The sequence below is a fragment of the Alligator mississippiensis genome, chromosome 5 (assembly GCF_030867095.1).
Source record: "Alligator mississippiensis isolate rAllMis1 chromosome 5, rAllMis1, whole genome shotgun sequence".
Taxonomy (NCBI): domain Eukaryota; kingdom Metazoa; phylum Chordata; order Crocodylia; family Alligatoridae; genus Alligator; species Alligator mississippiensis.
The window spans coordinates 130182965-130203690 of record NC_081828.1 but is presented as its reverse complement, the minus strand read 5'-3'; the positions used below and the strand labels follow the sequence as shown (position 1 = coordinate 130203690).

At 41.1% G+C, this 20726-nt stretch overlaps 1 protein-coding gene across 8 annotated transcripts in view; it reads right to left on the bottom strand.

Annotated features, from left to right (window-relative positions):
• Positions 1-20726, bottom strand: part of PDE1C (phosphodiesterase 1C) — a 491302-nt gene that overhangs the window by 68818 nt on the left and 401758 nt on the right. For all 8 annotated transcript variants that reach the window (XM_059728692.1, XM_006258197.4, XM_019483444.2 and 5 more), the window contains 5 exons: positions 17864-17964; positions 15646-15774; positions 8366-8467; positions 4537-4657; positions 1865-1946 (listed from right to left, as the gene is read on the bottom strand). In XM_059728692.1, the coding sequence (XP_059584675.1) occupies positions 1865-1946; positions 4537-4657; positions 8366-8467; positions 15646-15774; positions 17864-17964 (535 nt within the window). The remainder of the gene's footprint in view (positions 1-1864; positions 1947-4536; positions 4658-8365; positions 8468-15645; positions 15775-17863; positions 17965-20726) is intronic.

Sequence of the window (20726 nt, the reverse complement as noted above, 5' to 3'; positions counted from 1 at the left end):
GTTGCTTTAGCTGGGGATGCATTCTGACCTACCAATTCAAAGGAACATAAAGGAGAAGGAACAAGCAAAGCCCTTCCTCTTATAGGAATTGGGAATGTGGGAACTCCTTCGGGTAATGTGGCCTCTGCTCTCTGCTAATGCCTTTGCAGAAAAAGGTACCTGAAAAGGGGTGTGCCAAGGGCTTCATGCACAAGCCAGCAGAGTTTTGGCTATGCTGTGCCCTCTTACAGAGCTGTGTACCCCCATAAGAGTTTTAATTGAGCTGCATATCTTCCCATGATTCCCACCTCCTACCTGGTCCTTTTACTGGCCATCCATCAGTCCTAATGTGTCTACAGAACTGTATTGTCCCCAGTAGTAGCATACTGCCCCTGCGCAGGTATCTATTTTCAATGGTAAAACCACATATCCCTTCTCGGCATCTGATGAATTGAATGCCTGCTTACAAAAGCTTATGCATCTCTTAGTTAGTTTTAGAGATGTCATTAGTCATGTTATTCTCAAGTCAAGCAGAAGGCAGGGTGGTTTAGCACTTACAGACTATGTGCTGCCATTAGTAAGGGGTGAACATTAGCAGGTTAGAAGTCTGGGCTGGGTTTGGATAAGAGCCTGTTCATTTCATGTTCCTAACTGAACTATCCAAACTTCAAGACTTAGGGAAAATTGAGGTGACAGTAGTTAAAAAATGGCTTTACGTGCTTGCCTGAAAGACAATGCAACAAAACATCTGTACGAGAGGTGGCCCTGAGCCATGGATATGGATCTGAACATCTCCAAAGTGCAGGGATTTTTGGATCTAGTTTTTCGTTTGTCCTTTTACAGATGGGGACGCAGCTGTGAAATTTCATCCTTTGACATTTTTTCATTCATGTTAAAACCTCTGCCTTTCCCTATCTTTAATGCTGTCACCTTTACTGATTTGATCTTTCTCCCTTTTTTTTTTTTTTGGGGGGGGGGGGGGAATTAAGATTTTTTTTTTAATTGCTTCTCCCACAGTACCATTCGAACCACTAGCCCCTTCTCTTTTCCATGTCCCCTGCCTCTTTCTCCTTATCTCTCTCTCTCCCCCCCTTCCATTTTCCAGATAAGCCCTCCCAACCCACTCCCACATGTTCAGGTATGTTCACTCCCACCCCCCTTACAAGTAAATTCTCACTTCTCCCTTGCTCCTCTGCAATTCCAGGTTTATTGTCTCTCCCTCTCACTTCCATGTCTCTCCACAAGCTCAGGCCTCTTTTATCGCTTCCACCGTGAAAGTTCTCCCCAAGCTCCATTCAAATTTCATATTTCAGGACTGAAGAAGGAAGCATGATTTGTTGTTGGTGGAGACCTCCTCCTCCTCTGCTATTCAGGGAGTAGGGTATGGGGGCAAGGGGCATTGGATGGGCTAAATGAAGGATTTGAGGTGCTGCTTGTCCTGGAAAGGGGAAATCAGATTCTAATGACTTGGATACATGGGGAATAAATTAAATAAGAAAAATATGATATAAAATGCAAAACCTATAAATCAGGAAAGAAGCCTTAGTAGTACAAGTTTCTCGTATGCTAATTAGGACATCAAGGATTAGCTGCTGTAGCTGTGCATAGTGGTTGGTCCTGCAGTAACATCAGAGTTAACTCGGTTACGATTAGGAGCATGCTCATAAATTGATTAGATTTAATAGCTGTTCAGTCTAGAATCATTCATCCAGAGAAAATAACTTCACTGAATTTTTATTTCCTCTCTATATCCTAGTTCAAAGTGATGAGAGACCAAAATGAGCTCGCTTCCTTGGGAAGGAAGAGGTTTTCCGTTTGATTGGGTTTTTTGTTTGTCCCCTTTAAGTAGCTGGTCTCCTAAGTTAAGTGCATCAGAAGGACGTACCTATTTGAGACTGAGGAACCATAGTAGATTTGCGATCACACAGTGGTGAGAAAGGAAGCCCTAGTTCTGCTTCTTTATCACCCTGAAGAAACAAAATTGAGAGCAGATTAGAATATGGAAAGATTTGCCTAACATAATAACAACTTACCTTGCTGTGAGCACCCCTCATTATTTTCTCAATAAAACCTGAAACTATTTTAAACCCATGAATCACCCAGATATTGAAGCTATCAAAGTTTTAATCCTAATATCCAGGTGTGAATCAAACTATAGGCATATCTTTATAAAGCACTCTCTGTGTCTATAAGGTATTTAGCTAAAAGTATCTTGAAAACCTGGAAGCACTCTACACTGCAGGAGCTAATGGAATTCAATTTTTAGTGCAAATCCACTAAGGGAAAATGTCAATGTCAAGGCTTATCCTTCAGGTTTTGCTTTCTATTTGTCTTTTTATACTTTTGGAATAGAAATGCACAAAGCAGATCCGACCAGTTACAGATCTCCCCCCTCCCCCCCAGTATAACACTGTGTAGCAAAAATGCACAAAATCAAAGACTCTAAATAGGTTTTCCAGGTCTCAGAATTTCATGCCCTTGTTGGTCAATACAAAATGAAACAGGCGATCAAATGTTTAAAGCCCATCTCTGCCAATTCTTTTCACTGTGTGCATTCATAATGCACATGCTCAAACTGCCCTTTTATTTATCTCAGTCTCCCTGAGACAGACTACCAGACTACAGCACGCAGAGAAGGCAATAATTCACATGGGATAATATGCAACTGCTACACTCCCTTTTGGCCGCTCAAAGTTAAATTATTTGATAAACATGATCTAAAATCAATGTTTTAAGCCAGCACCCTACTATAACTTTGCTGAATGTGGTAGCCTTCTTCCATATAGTTGTGACTGGTATATTCTAAACAGTAGCTTCAAATTATTAGAGATATCTACTGAAGCCATAAGAAGTCCTAGGTATTTGCCTTGTGGGTTTGCAGAGCATAAAAAAAAAAAAATGGGGCTGCAATCCTGACTGGACTCTTTGTTTGCAATAATAAATAACACTTTCCTTTTATTTTAATAAAGGGAATTACAGCTACTTACTGAAGAATAGACTTGAGCCCCAAATTTGCAAGTGCTTCTGAGTAACACACACCAATCTACTTTTCCACTTCTCAAAGCAGATCTGTAGTCCAATTTCAGTTCTAAAACACTGCATTGTTCTGATTACAAGTCTATCTTTCTTCCAAAATAACCATAAAAACTCTGTTTGACTTATATGCAGAGTCAAGCTATAGTCAAGACAGTCTTGACTTTTGTCCTTGCAGAATTTTTGTGCATGCCATAAAAATACCAAAGCAAAAATGTTATTTAGTGCAGCTTTATTTTATTGTCTTTAAACCTTTGGGTCCTTTCTTTGGTTAACTGGTTCTCCTGTGGAATTGTGTGAGGGCAGCAGAAGTTCAAGGTTACCTGGAGCTATTAACTTACATTCAGGGAAATGGTGTTCTTCCGAAAATGTGGGGTCGACTTTTATACAGCTTTAATCTATAATCAAAGGTATATGATAACCACCTTTGTCCTTTTGTCTTGTCATAAACTAAATTAGGGTGGCCTAAGCCTCACTAGCAGCAGCCTCTAATCAAATCTTTCACTGTGTTCAGAAAGTTAGTTGGCTTCTTCAAGCTCATTTGGTAGTTCCTTCATGGTTCAATAAAAAAAATTAGTAAACCAAATGAGCTCCATACAAAGAGTTGCTGCTTTTAAGAAATATGCACTAAACCTGCTAAGCTATATGCTACAAAATCTGCATTTCAAAAACATCCTTTCACGTCTACAAAATGGATGTATTGAAGTGGGAAGACCTACATGATTCTGTCAATTCAGAATTACTTGGCAATTAATGTGGTTGAAATCCTCTATAAATAGGCTGTTGTGTTTATGTGTATATGCAGTGGAGAGAGTTAAACTAACTTCCAAAGCCCAGGACCAGACCAGAGAGCTGCATGTTATCCATACTGCCCCCTGTAACTACCAATACTTTCTTCTATGTAGTCTGAGAAGTGCCTACTGTCCCACCACTTCCTCCTCTGCTGCCAAAATATCTCAAGCTCTTTCCCTCCATGAATAATCAAAAACAAGATAGGTAGTCTAACATACTTGTCAACAAAAATAACATGTTAAATTCACAATAAAATTACATTCATATTTAAATGTTAAATATTGATATCAAATGCATAATTAAAGTGATTATGCACGTTACATATTTTAAGCTCCCAGTTGACCAGGAAGGCTGGTTTCTTGACTATGAAAAAATAATAGAGCACATCTTCTATTTTAAAGAACTGAAAAAGACCACAACGGGTCAGAATATTTTTGACACTATGTATTTCTACTTGAAATCCCTAGTTTATCTTATGAATTTTTTGTAGATGTTTGCACACCTAAGAGTGCTAATATTGTACAGCATCCCACATGTCCTTTAAAGGGCTCTTACAGCAACACCAGAGTGCCATGGTACCCTGGTTGAGAATCACTGTTTTAGAAGTGGGGAAAAAAAGGATGCTGACTTATGCAGCATTCATATACTTCCTTTTTTTCTTGCAACTCTGCTTACTTCACTCGTTATCTGTCTGCAGAACTGGAAAGGAATGTGGTCAGTTCCCCAAGTTACCTGTCTGAAAAACTCCTCTAGCAAGGACATAGTCCAGCGATGATGGAGGTCCCAGGCCTTGGCAGGATGACTGATGTCTGCTGTATGTAACAACAGTGATAAGGCTTTCGGCTTGTCGATTCTGAAAACCCAAATGACTGAACAAGTTAATTGTCTGCACCAGCATAAAAAGAGAAAGATAAAAATCTAGGCAAAACAACGAAATGAGGCCATTATAACCTTTGGCTGGGATACTTTTTAGATTGATTTGTGTTTTTATAAAACCTGACAACTATGAAAGATTAATAATCTAACTTCTCTGACATAAACCATTCCTGTGGTAATGGAGTCATTAAAAAAGTGCAAAGGGTAACTGGGAGCATTAGCCTTGGTGATTTTCTTTGCAGGATTTTGGGTGTGTTTAAACAAGCAGGTTAGAATGTTCAGAGTATTCTTGATTTGGGTTGAGACATATTTTGTGCAACACAAGAAAAGATTAACAATTTTAGGTTGTATTAAATTGTTAACTTGCTAAAAAGGACATGACACTGATATGACTCCATTTAAGCCACATGCGTTCCTGGCATAAAACTGGTAAGAGACCAGAAGTATAACTCACATTGCTTCTGAAATTACAGAACACAAAGAGCTGAAATTTACTCAAAGCCATGCCAGGAAGGGCTAAGCCCAGAGACTAGAAAATAATATTTTATATTGCCAAGCAAACTCAAATGTTAAACCCAACTTCTCAGTGCCCCTTGCTGTCAGCTCCTGGGAGGAGGCAACTGCTAATTTCATTCTTGCCTGAATTGGTACACTTTTGGTAGGATCTAAGAAGGACTCTGCCCAGCCCTTCCTGCCAGCAAGATGAATAGGCAGGGTTCAGACTTTTGAGGGTGGAGGTGTCAAGTGGATAAAACAGGATGTGGGGAGAGTAGAAATGGAGAAGATGCTTCAAGTTCCAAATGACTCCTGAAAGAAATAGGCTCTCCTCAAATCGCTGCATCTCCAAACCTGTTTTGTTGGGCTGTGCGAAGCTTTGGTCGCTAATTCGATGTGGTGTAGATTTGGCCCGATTCAGCGGCTGAATCTCTGAATCTGAATCAAATCAAGAGACCCCTTAATCTCTCTGAATTCAATCAGAACCCTCCAAATCAATTCAGAGAGATTCGAAGATTTGGACATAGAAACAACTTTAAATGTTTTTTCTACATACCTCGAGGTACCAGGCAGCTCAAGAATGCTGAGATGGTGGGGCAGACGGAGCACCCCACAGGAGTGCGGGGGGCTCCCCAGTGTGCTTGGTGGCAGACCCAGAAGTGGAGCAGAAGCACTTCCAGTCCACTTCCAGGTCCGTTGCCAAGCATGCAGTGAGCCCCACCACGCTCCGGTGGGACGCTCCATCTGCCCCACCATCTCAGTGTTCACAAGCCACGCCTGGTACCTCGAAGTATGTAGAAAAACATTTAAAGCTGTGTCTGTGGCTGAATCACTGATTCTCCAAATCAGCATTGAATCTTCAAATTTGGATTCAGCTGAATCAAATCAGGGACAGTGACCCAAATCAACTAATCCAATCACTGTCCTCTATTCCAACCAAATCTGAATCCGAATCAAATATGGTCTGTTTTGCACACCCCTGCTGTTTTGTATTCGCTCTGATTACAGAGGCCATCCCCTATGCTGAAGACACATGCTACCATCTACAAAAGGGTGATGAGGCAACTGTGCTCCCAAAGTCCTCTGGCCTGATGACATAACCAGGCCTCTTGGAGGTCTTGCATTGTAGCTGGATCACACAAACCCTTTATATTCAGTTGTTATTGAGGTCCCTGCCACATGTTAAAGGAAAGCCATGATGGGATCTGATGTAGGATCCTAACATGTGCATGGCAGGGGGTATGATTGTGGGTTCTGGCCTCAGATCCCATTGTGCCAGGTTGCCAGTACAGGGAGAGCCTCAGTCCAGGCTCCCCTTGTACCAGCAAGTAGCAAGCTTGGCTCTCATCTCGGGGAGGGCACCAGGCATTCCCCAAGTTGAAATCCCTGGTCAGAAGGCTGGAGCTCGCAGCCAGGGAAGTGCATGGTACACTCTCTTGGCTGGGAGCCCTGATCCTTTGACTGGGGGTCCAAGCTGAAGAAGCCCTATGAGCTGACCAGAGCTCCCAGTCACAGAACATACAGTGTATGCTCCAGCTGAGAGCCCCAATCAGCTGAGGGGCTTCCCAACCTCTGGTGCACAGAGAAGTCTTGAAAGGCTCCCGTGTGCTTCAGAGGCTGGGCGCTGGCCACACATTCAATTAAAGGCATGAAAAGAGCCCGCCACAAAGTTACTACATGTATTTTGGCCATGTCTATACATGTGCATTTAATGCACATTAGCCCAATTTAAGGAGCATTAAGGGTGGGCATCTACACGTGCACACCCTTAATAAACCTTAAAAATTGTGATTTTAGGCTATTCAAGCCTAACTTTGATACCTGCATAAATCAGGTATCAATTTATGCGCAAATAGCTAAGTCGCATTAGTGAACGTGTAAATGCACTAATGCACATTAATACAGTGCATTGGATTGGTTCCATTGACTTGGGACCAACTTTAGTCCCAAGTCAGTCTGCACACCCATGTTAATGTGCTTTAGGATCCACACACCTACATTAATACACATGTAGACATGCCCCTAAATCACCTTAATGCACATTAGGCCAATGAGCATTAAGTTTAGACATGGCCTTTCTGTAGTAACTTTGTGGTTTATCCTCACTTTTATCATGCCATTAACTGATTAACATGTGGCCTGCTAATCCTATGTTAAGTGTAATGTCTGTCAGGGGCCTAAAAGAAAACATGAATGAATGTGTTTATTCCAAAGGATTTTTGGTACATATGACAGCTATATGCCAAAGCTGTCATATGTACATGCTTTAATCCTTCAGAATATTAAGTACGTGTGTTTGTATATGCTTGTGTCTGTGTGTTCACATAGGAATTAATTAGAAAATCAAAAACATAAAGACACATGAACATCAAAGAGAGCTGGATCTTCCAAAGAGATGCTTTTGCAGTTTAATACAATGACAAAGTACCAACTGAAATGCAGCCCTTCACTGAACAGTGGGCATTTGTACACGACATGGGGGTTTAATTCTCCCTAAACTGAAGCAGTAGTTTTTTTAAAACACTGCTTCAGTTTAGGGTGAAGTAAACCCCCATGTCATGTACACCTGTGTCAGAGTCTGATCCTTACCTGCCTTTCCACCAGCGGGGAGCGGGGGTGAGCTGTTGGCAGGTAGAATGGTCCCTGAGCTGCAAGGGAGAGGGTGGGGAACCAGTGCTTCCCTCCACGGCAGCGGCAGTTCCCCACCCCTGCCCCGAGGTGGCACTCGCCCACAGGCACCCAGCTTGGGCAGTCCCAGGGGGCACTGCAGCCGCAGTGAGAAGCACCGCTCAGGCAGGCTCCAGGGGGAAAAAAAAAAGATCAGGCTCGCCACTTTTTTTTTTTTTTCTTCCCTACTGTGGAGCTAGCCTTCCCAGGCTGCTTGCATAGTCTGTCAGCACAGCCCCTGAGCTGCACAAAGCCCAGTGCTTGGCTCCACGGTTGTAAGGTAGGAAACGAAAACTCCTAGGAGGTGTTTTACTTTGCAGCACCCGAAGCTCATTGCTGTGTCCCAAAGTCATTTAAGGCGCATTATGCTACCAAATGTGCTACAGCGGCTGGAATTAACATCCAATACACTGCCAAATGTGCAAACAGCAATGCCATTAAAGCAGTGCAAAAGGCATATAACCCACTTTAAACCCACTTAAAAGTGTTGTCTACAAACGCCCAGTGTCATCAAGTGACTTACCCTTCTGGCTGCTGCAAAGCATTCTTCATGGCTTTGATTTGCTGGAAGTGACAGGACATATCAGTGGCCAATACCATCTCAACCACCAAAGCCCTGAATTCCCTGTTGAGTAGACATCCAGCCAAAAGAACAGCGGAGAGAGAAAAGCAAACATGTGAGAAACACTTTGTTGTACATCTGCAAATCATCTGTGATATTTCTACTCTGCACCATGTCCGTCACAGAGCCCTTTACCTCATCTTTCTCTTGGGGTATAATATAATATAAAGCATAGCGAGAGAAAAAAAATAGTCAGGTGATTAACTTTTACTAAAGAAATCCCAGAGGCTTCTGAATAGCCCATTAGGATTCCCTCTTTTCAATTAAACACAGAATTTTAGAATTGATTTCTGCTACAGAAGGTTTCTTAGAAGGAAACAAGCGGATTATTTAAATACTGCATATGGAGCAAGTACATTTTGAAACATAACTGTGTATCAATTTACTGTCTGAAAGCAGTTTTAAAACAGATTAGTTAGAAAAACAAGGCGATTTCTGTAGACTTGTTAGGCTTGTGTTCAAAGTTCTCATAAAATAATTCACTATCCTAAATGTTTCAGACAGATACAGGATTTGCTCTGTATTTCCAAAAAAAGATGGAAAAGCTTGGATCCTGCTAGCATTACTCTCCAATCCACTCTGTATCAGGATTTTGGATTGAAATTCCTAATCTTGAAAATCCTAATTCCTAATACCCCAGCCTTGCTGCATTTTTACTTTTAAAAAAATCATTTTGTATATTTATTCAGGTATCTCATATAATCTACATTTGCTGGATATTACTACTTCCAAATATTCCTGAATCATTAATACAAATTATTATTTATACTCAGGAAGGATCAGGATGAAATTGTTTTATAAAACAATGTGGATTTTTCAGGCATGTACATCCTCAAAACCCTCAGAACTATCACACTTGCTTTTCTACCTTCCCTCACCTTAGATCCAGGTATCATAATGTAAGAATTCACTTAGCCACCAAATTAGTCCATCATGTTAGAGGAAGGATGGTCCAGTATGTAGGGCACCAGCCAGGGATTTGGGAGCCTCCATTTCAATTCCCTATTCTCTCTGACTTCCCATGTCCCTTTGGACAATTTCATCACCTTCCTGTGCCTCAGTTACCCACTTGTTACATATTTCCCTAACTCACAGTGGTGATGGGAGGTTGCTAAAGTAAGAACCATGAGGTGCTCAAATACTATGTTGATTTTAGGACAGTGATTTTAGGGAGGATACAAAAAGAGATTTAGGAAAATAACTCCTCTTTTGGCACGTAAACTCTCAGGCTGCCTATACACATGCTTGGGGGTGGGGAAGCAGGTGCTTTAATTAGAGCAGTTCCCAGAGAGCTGCTATAATTAAAACATCTCACCATGATGTGTATAATAAGCCCCCGTGGGTTTAAAAATGGCCGTGGAATGATTTAGCTAAACCTCATTTGACAAGGTTTAGATAAAGCACCCTAGTGGCCATTTTAAATGTGCAGGGTTTATACATGTAACGGTGAGACCACGCTAGAGCATTCTAATTAGAATGCAGATTAATTGAGTCTGCTCTGATGCGTTATAATGAGAATGTGAACCAGCACATGTATAGGCAGCCTCATTGATTCAGTTTAGTTCTTAAATCAACAGGGGCTTAGGCACCTAAGTACCTTTTGGGTCTGGCCTCAAGTACTTATAGAGTAATACTTATATCTCTTTATTTCTACAGAAATACATGGATTCAATATAGATATAGAAATATGTGTTCACCAAAAACAGAAAAACAACATTTTGCATTATTTTGACTGGAAATACCCCTTCATTTAGGAATAGTGCTTCTGTGAAGCACTGGTTGTAGTGAATGCTGGCCTGGGACTCAAAAACCTAGCTCCCTGCTCTGACATTGGCCTGCTGTATGACCTTATACTTCCTTTTTAATTTTTGAGCTTCAGTTCCTCTCTCTGTGAAATGTAGATATTGATTCTTCTTTTGGAAAGCGCTGGTGATCTACAGATGAAAATGCTACATAAAACTAAGCATTGCAATTATTTAACAAGAAACAGGCCATTTTTATTTGTTTGAAATGATTATGCTTCCTTAGGAGTCTTTCAAAAGGACTATGAATTCTAATTTATTCTTCCAATGCTCAAAGATATTGCTTCATCTCTGCTAGCCCAGGCAGGTGCAAATTTGAAAAGGCCACTACAATTCCCCAGGGCTGTCAGGGGCTGCATGTTCCAGAGAGAAAGGAGGTAGCGCCTGCTTCACTGGTTTCTCAGATGGCTCTTTCTGAAGAATTCTAGTTTTAACTTGGAAATCAGTGTCTTTGGGAACCCCAACAATGGACACCGTCTTAAGGACATATAGACCAGTTCGTTTCATGGATAGCCTGGCCATACACTCTGTATATTTTTTCTGGCTGTTCTGAATAGTTCAGGGAGCACATCTGAGGGTGTTTTCAACATCTCCAAATGGATTTTCCACCTGAAGGGAGCCACACACACACATTTTGGTATAACTTCAGGCTGAGTTAAAACTATGATATTTTGACAAAAGAATAAGTGTCCTAAACATTTCTGTAAGCAAACAGCATAATGTTATCATGCAAACTTTACTACTGATTACAGCCTGGAGTAACAAAGTATGCCAGAGTTAATCACAGATTTGTACTATAGGAATGATCCCTTGATGGTTTGCAGTGGTCTCTGGTCTGCTGTCTTTTTCACAGACAATCTTTAAGACACCTGAAATGTATCTACCTAAGATTACATTTATCACACTCTCTAGGAAAATTACTTAAGGATAATCATACTTTTAGTTTTATTTATCCAGATATTGATATTTTGCTTAGCAGCATGTCCTACTGAAGGATTTATACACCCATACAATCACAGATTGTACAGTGGAAAACCAATTTTGAGATTGTCTAGTCCATACACTAGGAGGCAAAAGCAGGATTGTTTCCTACGGGAAAGTGTTTTGACCATTCCATTTCTGTGAAATGCATGCAAATTGTGTGGGTGGCAGAAACTTATTATGGTACATATCAAATAACAAGAGCTATGCGTCTATATCACATCATTTTTTTAGATTCTTATGGAAAAGAATAAAGAAAATAAGAAAGTTGCCTGAAAGACATTTTCAAAGGTTGGCATTTTAGCATCATTCATTAAATCTAGGTGCACAAATCATACACAAAGAAACATCAGATTTGGACAAGAAAAAATATCATTATTTTTAAAATGTGTACCTGTTATTTTGTAAAAAAAAAAAAGAAGAAGAAGAGCATGGGCTGAACATTTTTCAACCTGAACATGTGAAAATTTGAAATTTTTAACCAACAAGCAGAAAAATAACATCAAGAACAATTACTCAGGATTACATGAGAGATTGTACTCTGAACAACTTTACTAACTCCAAGTCCATTAACAGTATTCTGTGAAAGCCTCCATAGTATATTACTTCCTCAGGCCGTATGCTGATATAAACTGAAGAGTTCAAGATTTTCCAAATGTCTTTTTAATCCTGTCCTTTCCAGTAAGGGATTGGGCTAAATATGCTCTATTTCAATAAACTGGATGAAAATTATAAAACAAAACAAAACAAAAACCCACAGGCTAGGGACAGACATTCAAAAAGCCTGAGCCTGAATTGATTGCAGGTTAGTCTAACCTGGCTAGGTTAAATCACTTTGTAACTGCACAGACATCCCAGATATGCAGGCACATGCCTGCAGTGGCTCAGGCTAAAAGCTGGGGGGTACTAGAGCAGTCCTCCCTTCCCTTGCACAACAGTGACGGGGGGGGAGGGGTGGGGAGGGTGAATGGCCAGGCCCCAGTAGGATGGTCTGATTAGCCCAGCAGGGGATTGATAACAGTGTTTATTGCACCCTAACTCAGTGTTTATCACCCCATTAAGAAAACATCAGAGGTTATTAACACTACCAGCTACCTGGTGATTCAGCAAGGACCACAGCCAGCGTGTGGTCTGCTAGCTAATACACAGACACCTCTTGGCAAGGGGGCAGTGGGGAATTCCTGCTTAGTAGGGAGTGGAGATGGGGAAGGGGAAAGCAAACAGTTCTTCTTAAACAGCTTTTCCAAGGAAGGATATTAAGCTATCTGTTGATTAGCTTCAAAAAGGCTGTCAGCCTGTCATCTCCCACAGCACGTACTGTAGCCAGCTAGCTAATGAGGTCTGCTAGCTAATGAGGTGTCTGCATATGGCAGAAGGGAGGAGGGAATGATCTCTTCTTAGCAGGGAGAAGCCAGACAGATACTGCTGTGCCTGCAAGTCTCTGCCAAGCTGCAGCCAGGGAGCAGAGGGAAGGGACGAGCCCTGCTGTGGAGCAGAGATCCCCACCCAGCCCAGAGATGCCAGGATGCGGGTGTGGGGTGCGGTTTAGCTTAAACCAGCAAGGGATCTGGGCAGACATTGCATAAACCAGTTTCAGCCAAATCAGTTAAGTCTGATACTACATTCAACCAGGTTTATCTCAAACCAGTTTCAGCCATTTTCAAACTGGTTTATGTGCACTGAACATCTGTTCTGTTACAGGTTTAAACCAGTTTCTGATTACTTAAACCAGCTTATGTGTAATGTCTGTCCCTAGCCACCACGACAGAATAGAAATCCACAATGATATCTTGGAAAGCATCTGCTCTCTTTGCAGTTTATCAGCTCCTCTCTTCATTCAATGTGATCTGTTTTTGTTATAGTTTTATAATGTAATTGTTGATTACTGGTACCACTGGGATTTGTCATATGAAGCAGCCCACTCACCTTTCAAATATTAAATAAGCAGCAGAGTTGTGTACAAATTTATTCTTAAAGGGAAAGAGCAAAAGTGAACAAAATTAAATCGGAGTCTAAGATCTTGTCTTCCTAAGCCCCCTTCTCCTAAGAAGGCTCTTCAAGATGCTTGCCCTATAAAAGTCCCAAAGAAATCTGTTCTGCCAAATGGACAGAAAAATCCACCTCTAACTCTGTACTGAACACACATTCCCAAACAGGAAGTATTAAGCACAAACTGAAAAAAACTGTAAAACTGAAAAACCCCACATGCACTGACAGAATTGGGAAATACAGCTATCTTCAGTTTTTCCTGTTATTAACAAATCTCAAGTCTTAATATGACCTCATTTCAGAAAAGGCATTTAAGTGCATGCCTGACTCCTTCATAGATCCAGAGATTGGGCCTTAAGCCTAGGAATCCTTAAGGGTGCTTACAGAAGTGGAAAAAAAAACAAGCAGCATGCACCCAGAAGAGAAATTGCATCAGTTTGACCTGACACCCCAGCATCTGTATAGCTCCCATGCTTCAGTGAGACTTTTTGGCACTTTTACCTAATAGCTGATTGAATCAGCTGTGGAAAAGATTGGATCAGCTATTAGATAAAAACACCAAAAAGCCTCACAGAAGCACGTGAGCTACATAGACGCTGGGGAGCCAGGTCAAACTGACGCGATTCCTCTTCTAGTAAAGCGGATTCCTCTTCCTCCACATCTGTCAGCACTCTAAGGTATCAGGTACATTCACATGAATAAAGACAAATATTGTCCGGTTCAAGCAAAATAACTTAAACCATAAATCTCAGAAATAACTTCTGATCTAGAAGGCTCTGTTCTTTTATCGTATATCTTGAGATACTTCATGTCCAGTTCTTTTTCCTGTAAGTTCCCCTTGTGTTTAGATGCAGTTGTGATCTCTTAGTGCTTCTGCAAAATGGGCCCAAGGTGTTTCAAATGGGCATTGTAAAAATGGAGGCCTCTAAAATCAGAGGTCACATCTGATAGGATAGGTATTATCATGGATCTAAATAAGGGCCTCTTTTCCACAGATGCTTCCCATATGGCAGCTTCAAAATAGGCCCTAATGAGGAAAAGAAATATTAAGCAACCCAGAATAGATTTAAACTGAATTAAACAATTTAGTTAAACTACTTGCATACTCCTAAAATTAAACAACATACAGCCCTATTTTCAAGTTTGCTTTTTTCTGACTCCTTGGTATGTAAATTTCCCCACTTTATATTCTGCTTGACCTCATTCTCATTTAAACTAAATTCCATATCTAATGTGATGGCAACGTAAAGGGGCCTTAGAGTGGTCACAGTTTACATATGCTGTGCTGTAAGGTACAGTAAAACATCAGTCCAGTCTGATATTCTTTAATGTCCATATGTGGGAAAAGGAATATCAATGAGAGCCTGTTAGAATATCTAAATAACAAAGAAAATCTAAATAACAAATCTTGATCCACTGCTCATTAGTGCTGTGAGAAGCTTCAGTTCCTGATTCAATTCAATTCGGTGGAGATTTGGCCCAATTTGATGGCTGAATCTCCAAATCTGAATTGAATCAGGAGACCCTTTAATTTCTCTGAATCGAATCGGAACTCTCTGAATCAATTCAGAGAGATTCGGAAAGATTCAGAGATTCAGACATAGACACAATTTTAAGTGTTTTTTCTACATACCTCAAGGTACCAGGAGGCTCATGAATGCTGTGATGGTGGGGTGGATGGAGCATCCCACAGAAGCATGGGGGGCTCTCCAGTACATTCAGCAGCAGACCCAGAAGTGGACAAAATGCACTTCTGGTCCACTTCCGGGTTCGCCATGGTGCACACTGGGGGGGCCCCCCGTGCCCCTCTGGCTCAGCAACTGGTGCCTCCTGGATCTGGGGGGGGCACCCAGGGTCTCCTCGTGGCCAATTGCTGAGCCAGGGAGGCGCGGGGTGGGGGCCCAAGCATGCTCCCCAGTGGACCCAGAAGTGCTTCCAGTCTACTTCTAGGTTTGCTGCTGAGCATGTGGGGGGCCCCCCGACGCTCCTGTGGGATGCTCCATCTGCCCCAGCATCGCAGTGTTCACGAGCTGCGCCTGGTACCTTGAGGTATGTAGAAAAAACTTTTTAAATTGTGCCTATGGCTGAATCTTCAGATTCAGATTTGGCTGAATCGAATCGGGGACAGTGATCCGAATCACCGAATAGAATCACTGTTCCCAATTCAGGCCAAATCTGAATCCGAATTGAATATGGCCTGTTTCGCACACCTCTTCTGCTCATGATGCTAGGAATAAAGGAGCAAGAAGTGAAAGGGCAAATAAATAAGACATTTATTTAGACATTAATAAGACTTTTTTTTAAGTCCCTGTTTTCTTAAAATAAAAAATACATATAATTATTCATAAAACTAGGAATAGCAAACATTCTCATTGCAAGTTTTCCATTGGTCTTGCGGCATATTCTTACCTCCAGTCATCTTTTGAGAGATTAGCTAAAATGTTCATCTCTTCATCATCTTGCAAAAGACGATAAGCCGCACTTACGTGGTGGTTTTCAAGCACAGACCGGTCATTGTACAGAATGGCTGAATCTGACCTAAAATTTTAAAAGAACATAGAAAAATATATGGTTCTTTACATAAACTAAGATTCTTGATTGCATAAAACTTTGACTAACTTTTGTGAAATATATACCATATTTTCTAACACATAACATACACCTTTCCCTCCCAAAACCAGTTGCTGGAAATTGGAACATGCATTATACCTGAGGGTAAGAGCAGGTTCTACCACTTTCTGGGTAAAACTGAAAATAAAATCTGCAGCAAACCACATGGAGCAGAACAATAAGCAGGCTCAGTTCCCTAGCCACTGCTTTCATTAACTTATTACAAGGAAATACCTTTTTTTTCATTCTGCCTTTCAAAAACAAGATGTGTTTTATATTCTGGGCCATGTTGTATGTGAGAAAGAATGCTATTTTACAGCTGGTGTACTACTGTATGCAGTGTGATTGGGCCAGCTGGAAAAAAAGCCAAATGATAGTAATCCACCCTCATTTAAAATCCTCTTCATTGCTTAAGACTCACTTAAGCTCTGCATTAAAGACTTAAAAGAGCATATATGATTTTTGGATGAAATTGTGAGGCTTTTTGCTCAGTTCTAACTCAGGTTAAATTTGTATCGAGGTATTATTTTTTCCAACTATGGACTTACAAGATATATGCAAAAGTGTAGGTGCCTAAACTTGGTACCAAGAGGTGTGAAACAATGTTTCAGTTTCATTAAAAGTAAATGTGTACACATGGGCAGTTACAACAGAAGAGTTAACAAGTAGTACATTTACACCCTAGCCTACCTTGCAGTATCTTGTTTGTCTGTCCATCTCTCCAGCAGATTTTTGAATATTCAAGCAGCATAAACAAGACACAAGTGTATTTACACCCCACTGGTTCTAAAGTAGTTTGACCTGACCAGAAATGCAAATAGAGCTGCTTCCTGAGTGAACTGCTTTATTTTTAGCTCCACAGTATAGATGGATCTGCAAATGCTGATCTCTGGTCTGAAAGGTTGGATTGGTCTGCATCTGAAAACTGCTCAGTGACATTTAATGGGAGGACTGGGTAAGCATGATCCTGAGTGGTTCCCCATGTAATCTATTTGGAGGGAGCTGTGTATTTCTTCTACACATGCTGTCCTAATTCTCATGGCCAATGTTGCAGAGGAAAGATTAGACTTCCAGCTTTCCCTAACTCTCCTAGATCCCTTTGGAGAATGTGAGAATTATTTAAACCTTGCATGTGGGGAGTTCAAGGACTGGATTGTGGCTAGCACAGAGGCAGAAGGCTCTTCTCAGTATGCCCAAAACATACTTGCCTTCCTGTGTCCCCTCCCCCTTCCTAGTGCCCCCTCACAAAAGACTGTGCTTTTATATAAAGAGCACTTCGCAATAGAAATGAATCAGTTATTTCATATAAAGAATTTATGGTGTAACCATGGATACCAAGAGACTTACTGCTGAGAATATCTGACCTTTGTCACAAAGGGGAATATTGTCAAAGTCACAAATAGTAGTTAAAGACCTACCTAACGCTGGAAGTCAATGGACATTACTCATCCAACTGCCTTTTGTGCATCTGAAAATCTCCCTGTACATATCTCAAAAAAATAGTCTACTTACAAAATGGCCCTCGTCCAATCAAATTATTGGCCATTTAACTGATGGCTCCAGTGTTCCCCAGTGCTTTTAAAACAGGTATCATGACTTGTCACTGCAGCGTCATAAAATACATTCTATTGCTGCAAGCGTGGTATTATACAGGGAAAGGTATTGGCAAAGGCTGTATTTTCTGTTCATTTCTGATTTTTTTATTAATATCCATTTTCACTTGACTAAGCCTTTGGATTTTCAAATTTAAACAGATCAGTATGCTTGCTTCTTTATAGGGAAAAGAAGATGTTCAATATACCTCATTTTAAAATGAGAGACATTGCACCTAAGATTACAGTTGTGGATTCCACAGTAAATGGTTGAGCAACAGAAATAAAATATAGCATAGGGAAGTTAATCTTGTTCATAAATTAAGACAAAAGCTCTGGCACTTCTTTCCCATCTACTCTTGTGCTGCTCTTTGCAAGCATTCCTCCCTACACAGCTCACTCCAACTATTTCACAAGAGTCTCACCGTGTCTGAATGTGAAAGTTGTTGGTGGTTCCAGTGTGTTCATAGTCATGGACAGCAGCTGCAAAGATCATAGCAAATATCTCTAGCTCTGTCAGCCAGTGCTGAAAAAAAAAGATTAGAGAGCAATCAGATAAGCTGTCATTTTCTCAGGCATTAAAGCTTTCGTTTTTTAAGGCGAGTTCTCCCCTGCTGACAATCCACACTTCACATCATTGCCTTTTCCCTAAAGCCTTCCAGATGTTCCAAAGCAAACTTCTACATGAAAGCTTAACCAGCGTTTTTCCTGAAGTTGTAGCTAAATAAATTAAATCCTGGCAAAATATTTTAAAGATTTCAAACACCAAAAAAAGCTGACATAAAAAAGATGGAAAGTTTACTTTCTTTGAAAGAAATGAAAACAAAAAATGTAAAAAGCAGTAGCCGAATAAAAGGAGAGTTTGCCACTTTTAGGCAAAACATAAATGCGTACCAACCATACAAGTTCAGATATATCCACAGCATCAAATACACAGTATGTAATGAACCTATGTTTGCTGAGAATACTACATTACAAGCCTTGAATACAAAAGAACCCCACGAATATCCAGCGACTTCTTGAACCATGGGTCTTAGCAAATAAATAAATGCACACAATTTTAAAGCAAAAGCACAGCATCAAAATGGATTCCATGTTGCTTATTTGCTGGGCTTTTGGTTGTAGCCATGTTGGTCTAAGAACATAGGCAGGCAAGGTTCTTTGAGTAGATGTGATATCTGAGTAGTTGGAAAAGTTCTTAGCAAGCTTTCGGGTGCAGCCACCCTTCTTCAGGTATAGGGAGTCTCTGCATAATTTATTTGAAAAAAATTCAGAAAGTCCTTGGATAGCATTTTTAATAAACTACTTAGATGCATGAGTCCTATTTGCCAATGCTTAGGCCACTTTGGAAATGGGACACAGTCTTGCAGGTCACTCAGGAGCCTTTCAGAAATATTCCTTGACTTATCCAGTCATTTTATATCTTAGCTTCCCCATCTGTAATATGTACTGATATCTTTAGGGTGCTGCCAAGATTTATTACTTAATGTTTATAACAAGACCAAGGGTCCTCTCAAGCCAGGCAGTCCACATGCCTAAAATTGTAAAGGCATACCAGTTTCTGTAGACAACATCACACAAGAGACTGATGGTGCCAACATCACATGTGGCTGCCCGTGACTCCCCAGACCAAATGTCCAGGTACCCATTTACAACTGGGCCAATGCAAAGTAGTCTTTGGCAATAAACCAGACTAGGCTCTAACTTAGGTCTCCGGTGCTGTAACAGTTCTGCCATCACACTCCTAATATTTAGATAGCAAGTCGGAAAAAAAAAGATGAAAGTACTTTTATTACTGAGTACAGTTTGAAGGCAGAGACACCTTTCTATTTGGTTGGTCCTACAGTAAGGTGGGCCCTATCCAGCTCTCTCTCATCAAATAAATAAATAAATAAATAAATAAGATCACCACTGTTTCTCCACCTCTGCACATACAAAGCAACCTCAACCTTTAGCTATCTCCTTCAGCGTCACCCTTCCATTTATGATAGCCATCTTGCACCCAGTAGAGAAACTCTCCAACCTCTGATGGTCTAAGGCTGGAGATCTCACCATAAAGACAACTGGATTTCAGTTTTAAAATATTTTGCTATAAATATTTAGCCCAGCTCTATAAACTACCATTAGAATGGTATTCTTAGCAGTTTCTTCGGAAGGGGTAGGAGTTGAACTGGCATAGAGATCGTATTACTCTTCCACCCATACACAGGGTCCTTCAAGAACCATACAAGGCTTGGAGAACACCGGCAGTGGAAAAGCTTTCACTATTTCTATGGTGTTGTGTTTTTCTGTGGATAAGCAGTGTTTATTATTGTCCAGGAAAGCTATTGCACTCCTTAGGCAGGAACATTTTGGAAGTATTAAAAAAAGAGAGAATGAGGACTGCCTTGCTTATGTTCTTCAGGCATGATTTTGCACATCCTGAAAGCTCCTGGGCTTCCTTATTTGTCTCTGTTACCTTTCTGATGTAACTGGAAAGACAGTAGCAAACATGGAAGTCTGTGTTGCTGTTACAATGTTAGTATAATGCCGATTAGTAGTGCTGTGCAAAACTTTGGTCCCTGATTCTATTCGGCAGAGATTCGGCCTGATTTGGTGGCCAAATCTCTGAATGCAGATCGAATCAGATGACCCTTGAATCTCTCCGAATCGAATCAGAACCTTCCAAATTGATTTGGAAAGATTCAGAGATTCTGATATAGACACAGCTTTACATGTTTATTCTACATATCTCAAGGTCATGAATGCTGAGATGCTGGGGTGGATGGAGCATCCCACAGGATTGCGGGGGGCTCCCCAGTGCTCTCAGCAGCAGACCTGGAAGTGGACCAGAAGCACTTGCAGTCTATTTCCAGGTCTGCCAGGGAGTGTGCTGGGGGGCACCCTTGCACCTCCTCAGCTTAGTGACTGGTGCCTACCGGGTCTAGGGAGGCATCTGGGGGTCCCCCCATAACCAATCGCCAAGCCAGGGGAGCATGGAGGGGGACCCCCCGCATGCTCCCCAGCAGACCAGGAAGTGGACCAAAAGTACTTCTGATCCACTTGCAGGTTTGCTGCTGAACATGTGCCCCCCCCCCCCCCGTGTGGGATGCTCCATCCACCCAGTATTGCAGCATTCACAAGCTGCACCTGATACCTCAAGGTATGTAGAAAAGACATCTGAAGCTGTGTCTATGGCTGAATCACTGATTCTCTGAATCAGCATCAAATCTTCAGGCTTGGATTTGGCTGAATCGAATCAGGGACTGTGATCCAAATCAACAAATCAAATCATTGTCCCTGATTTGG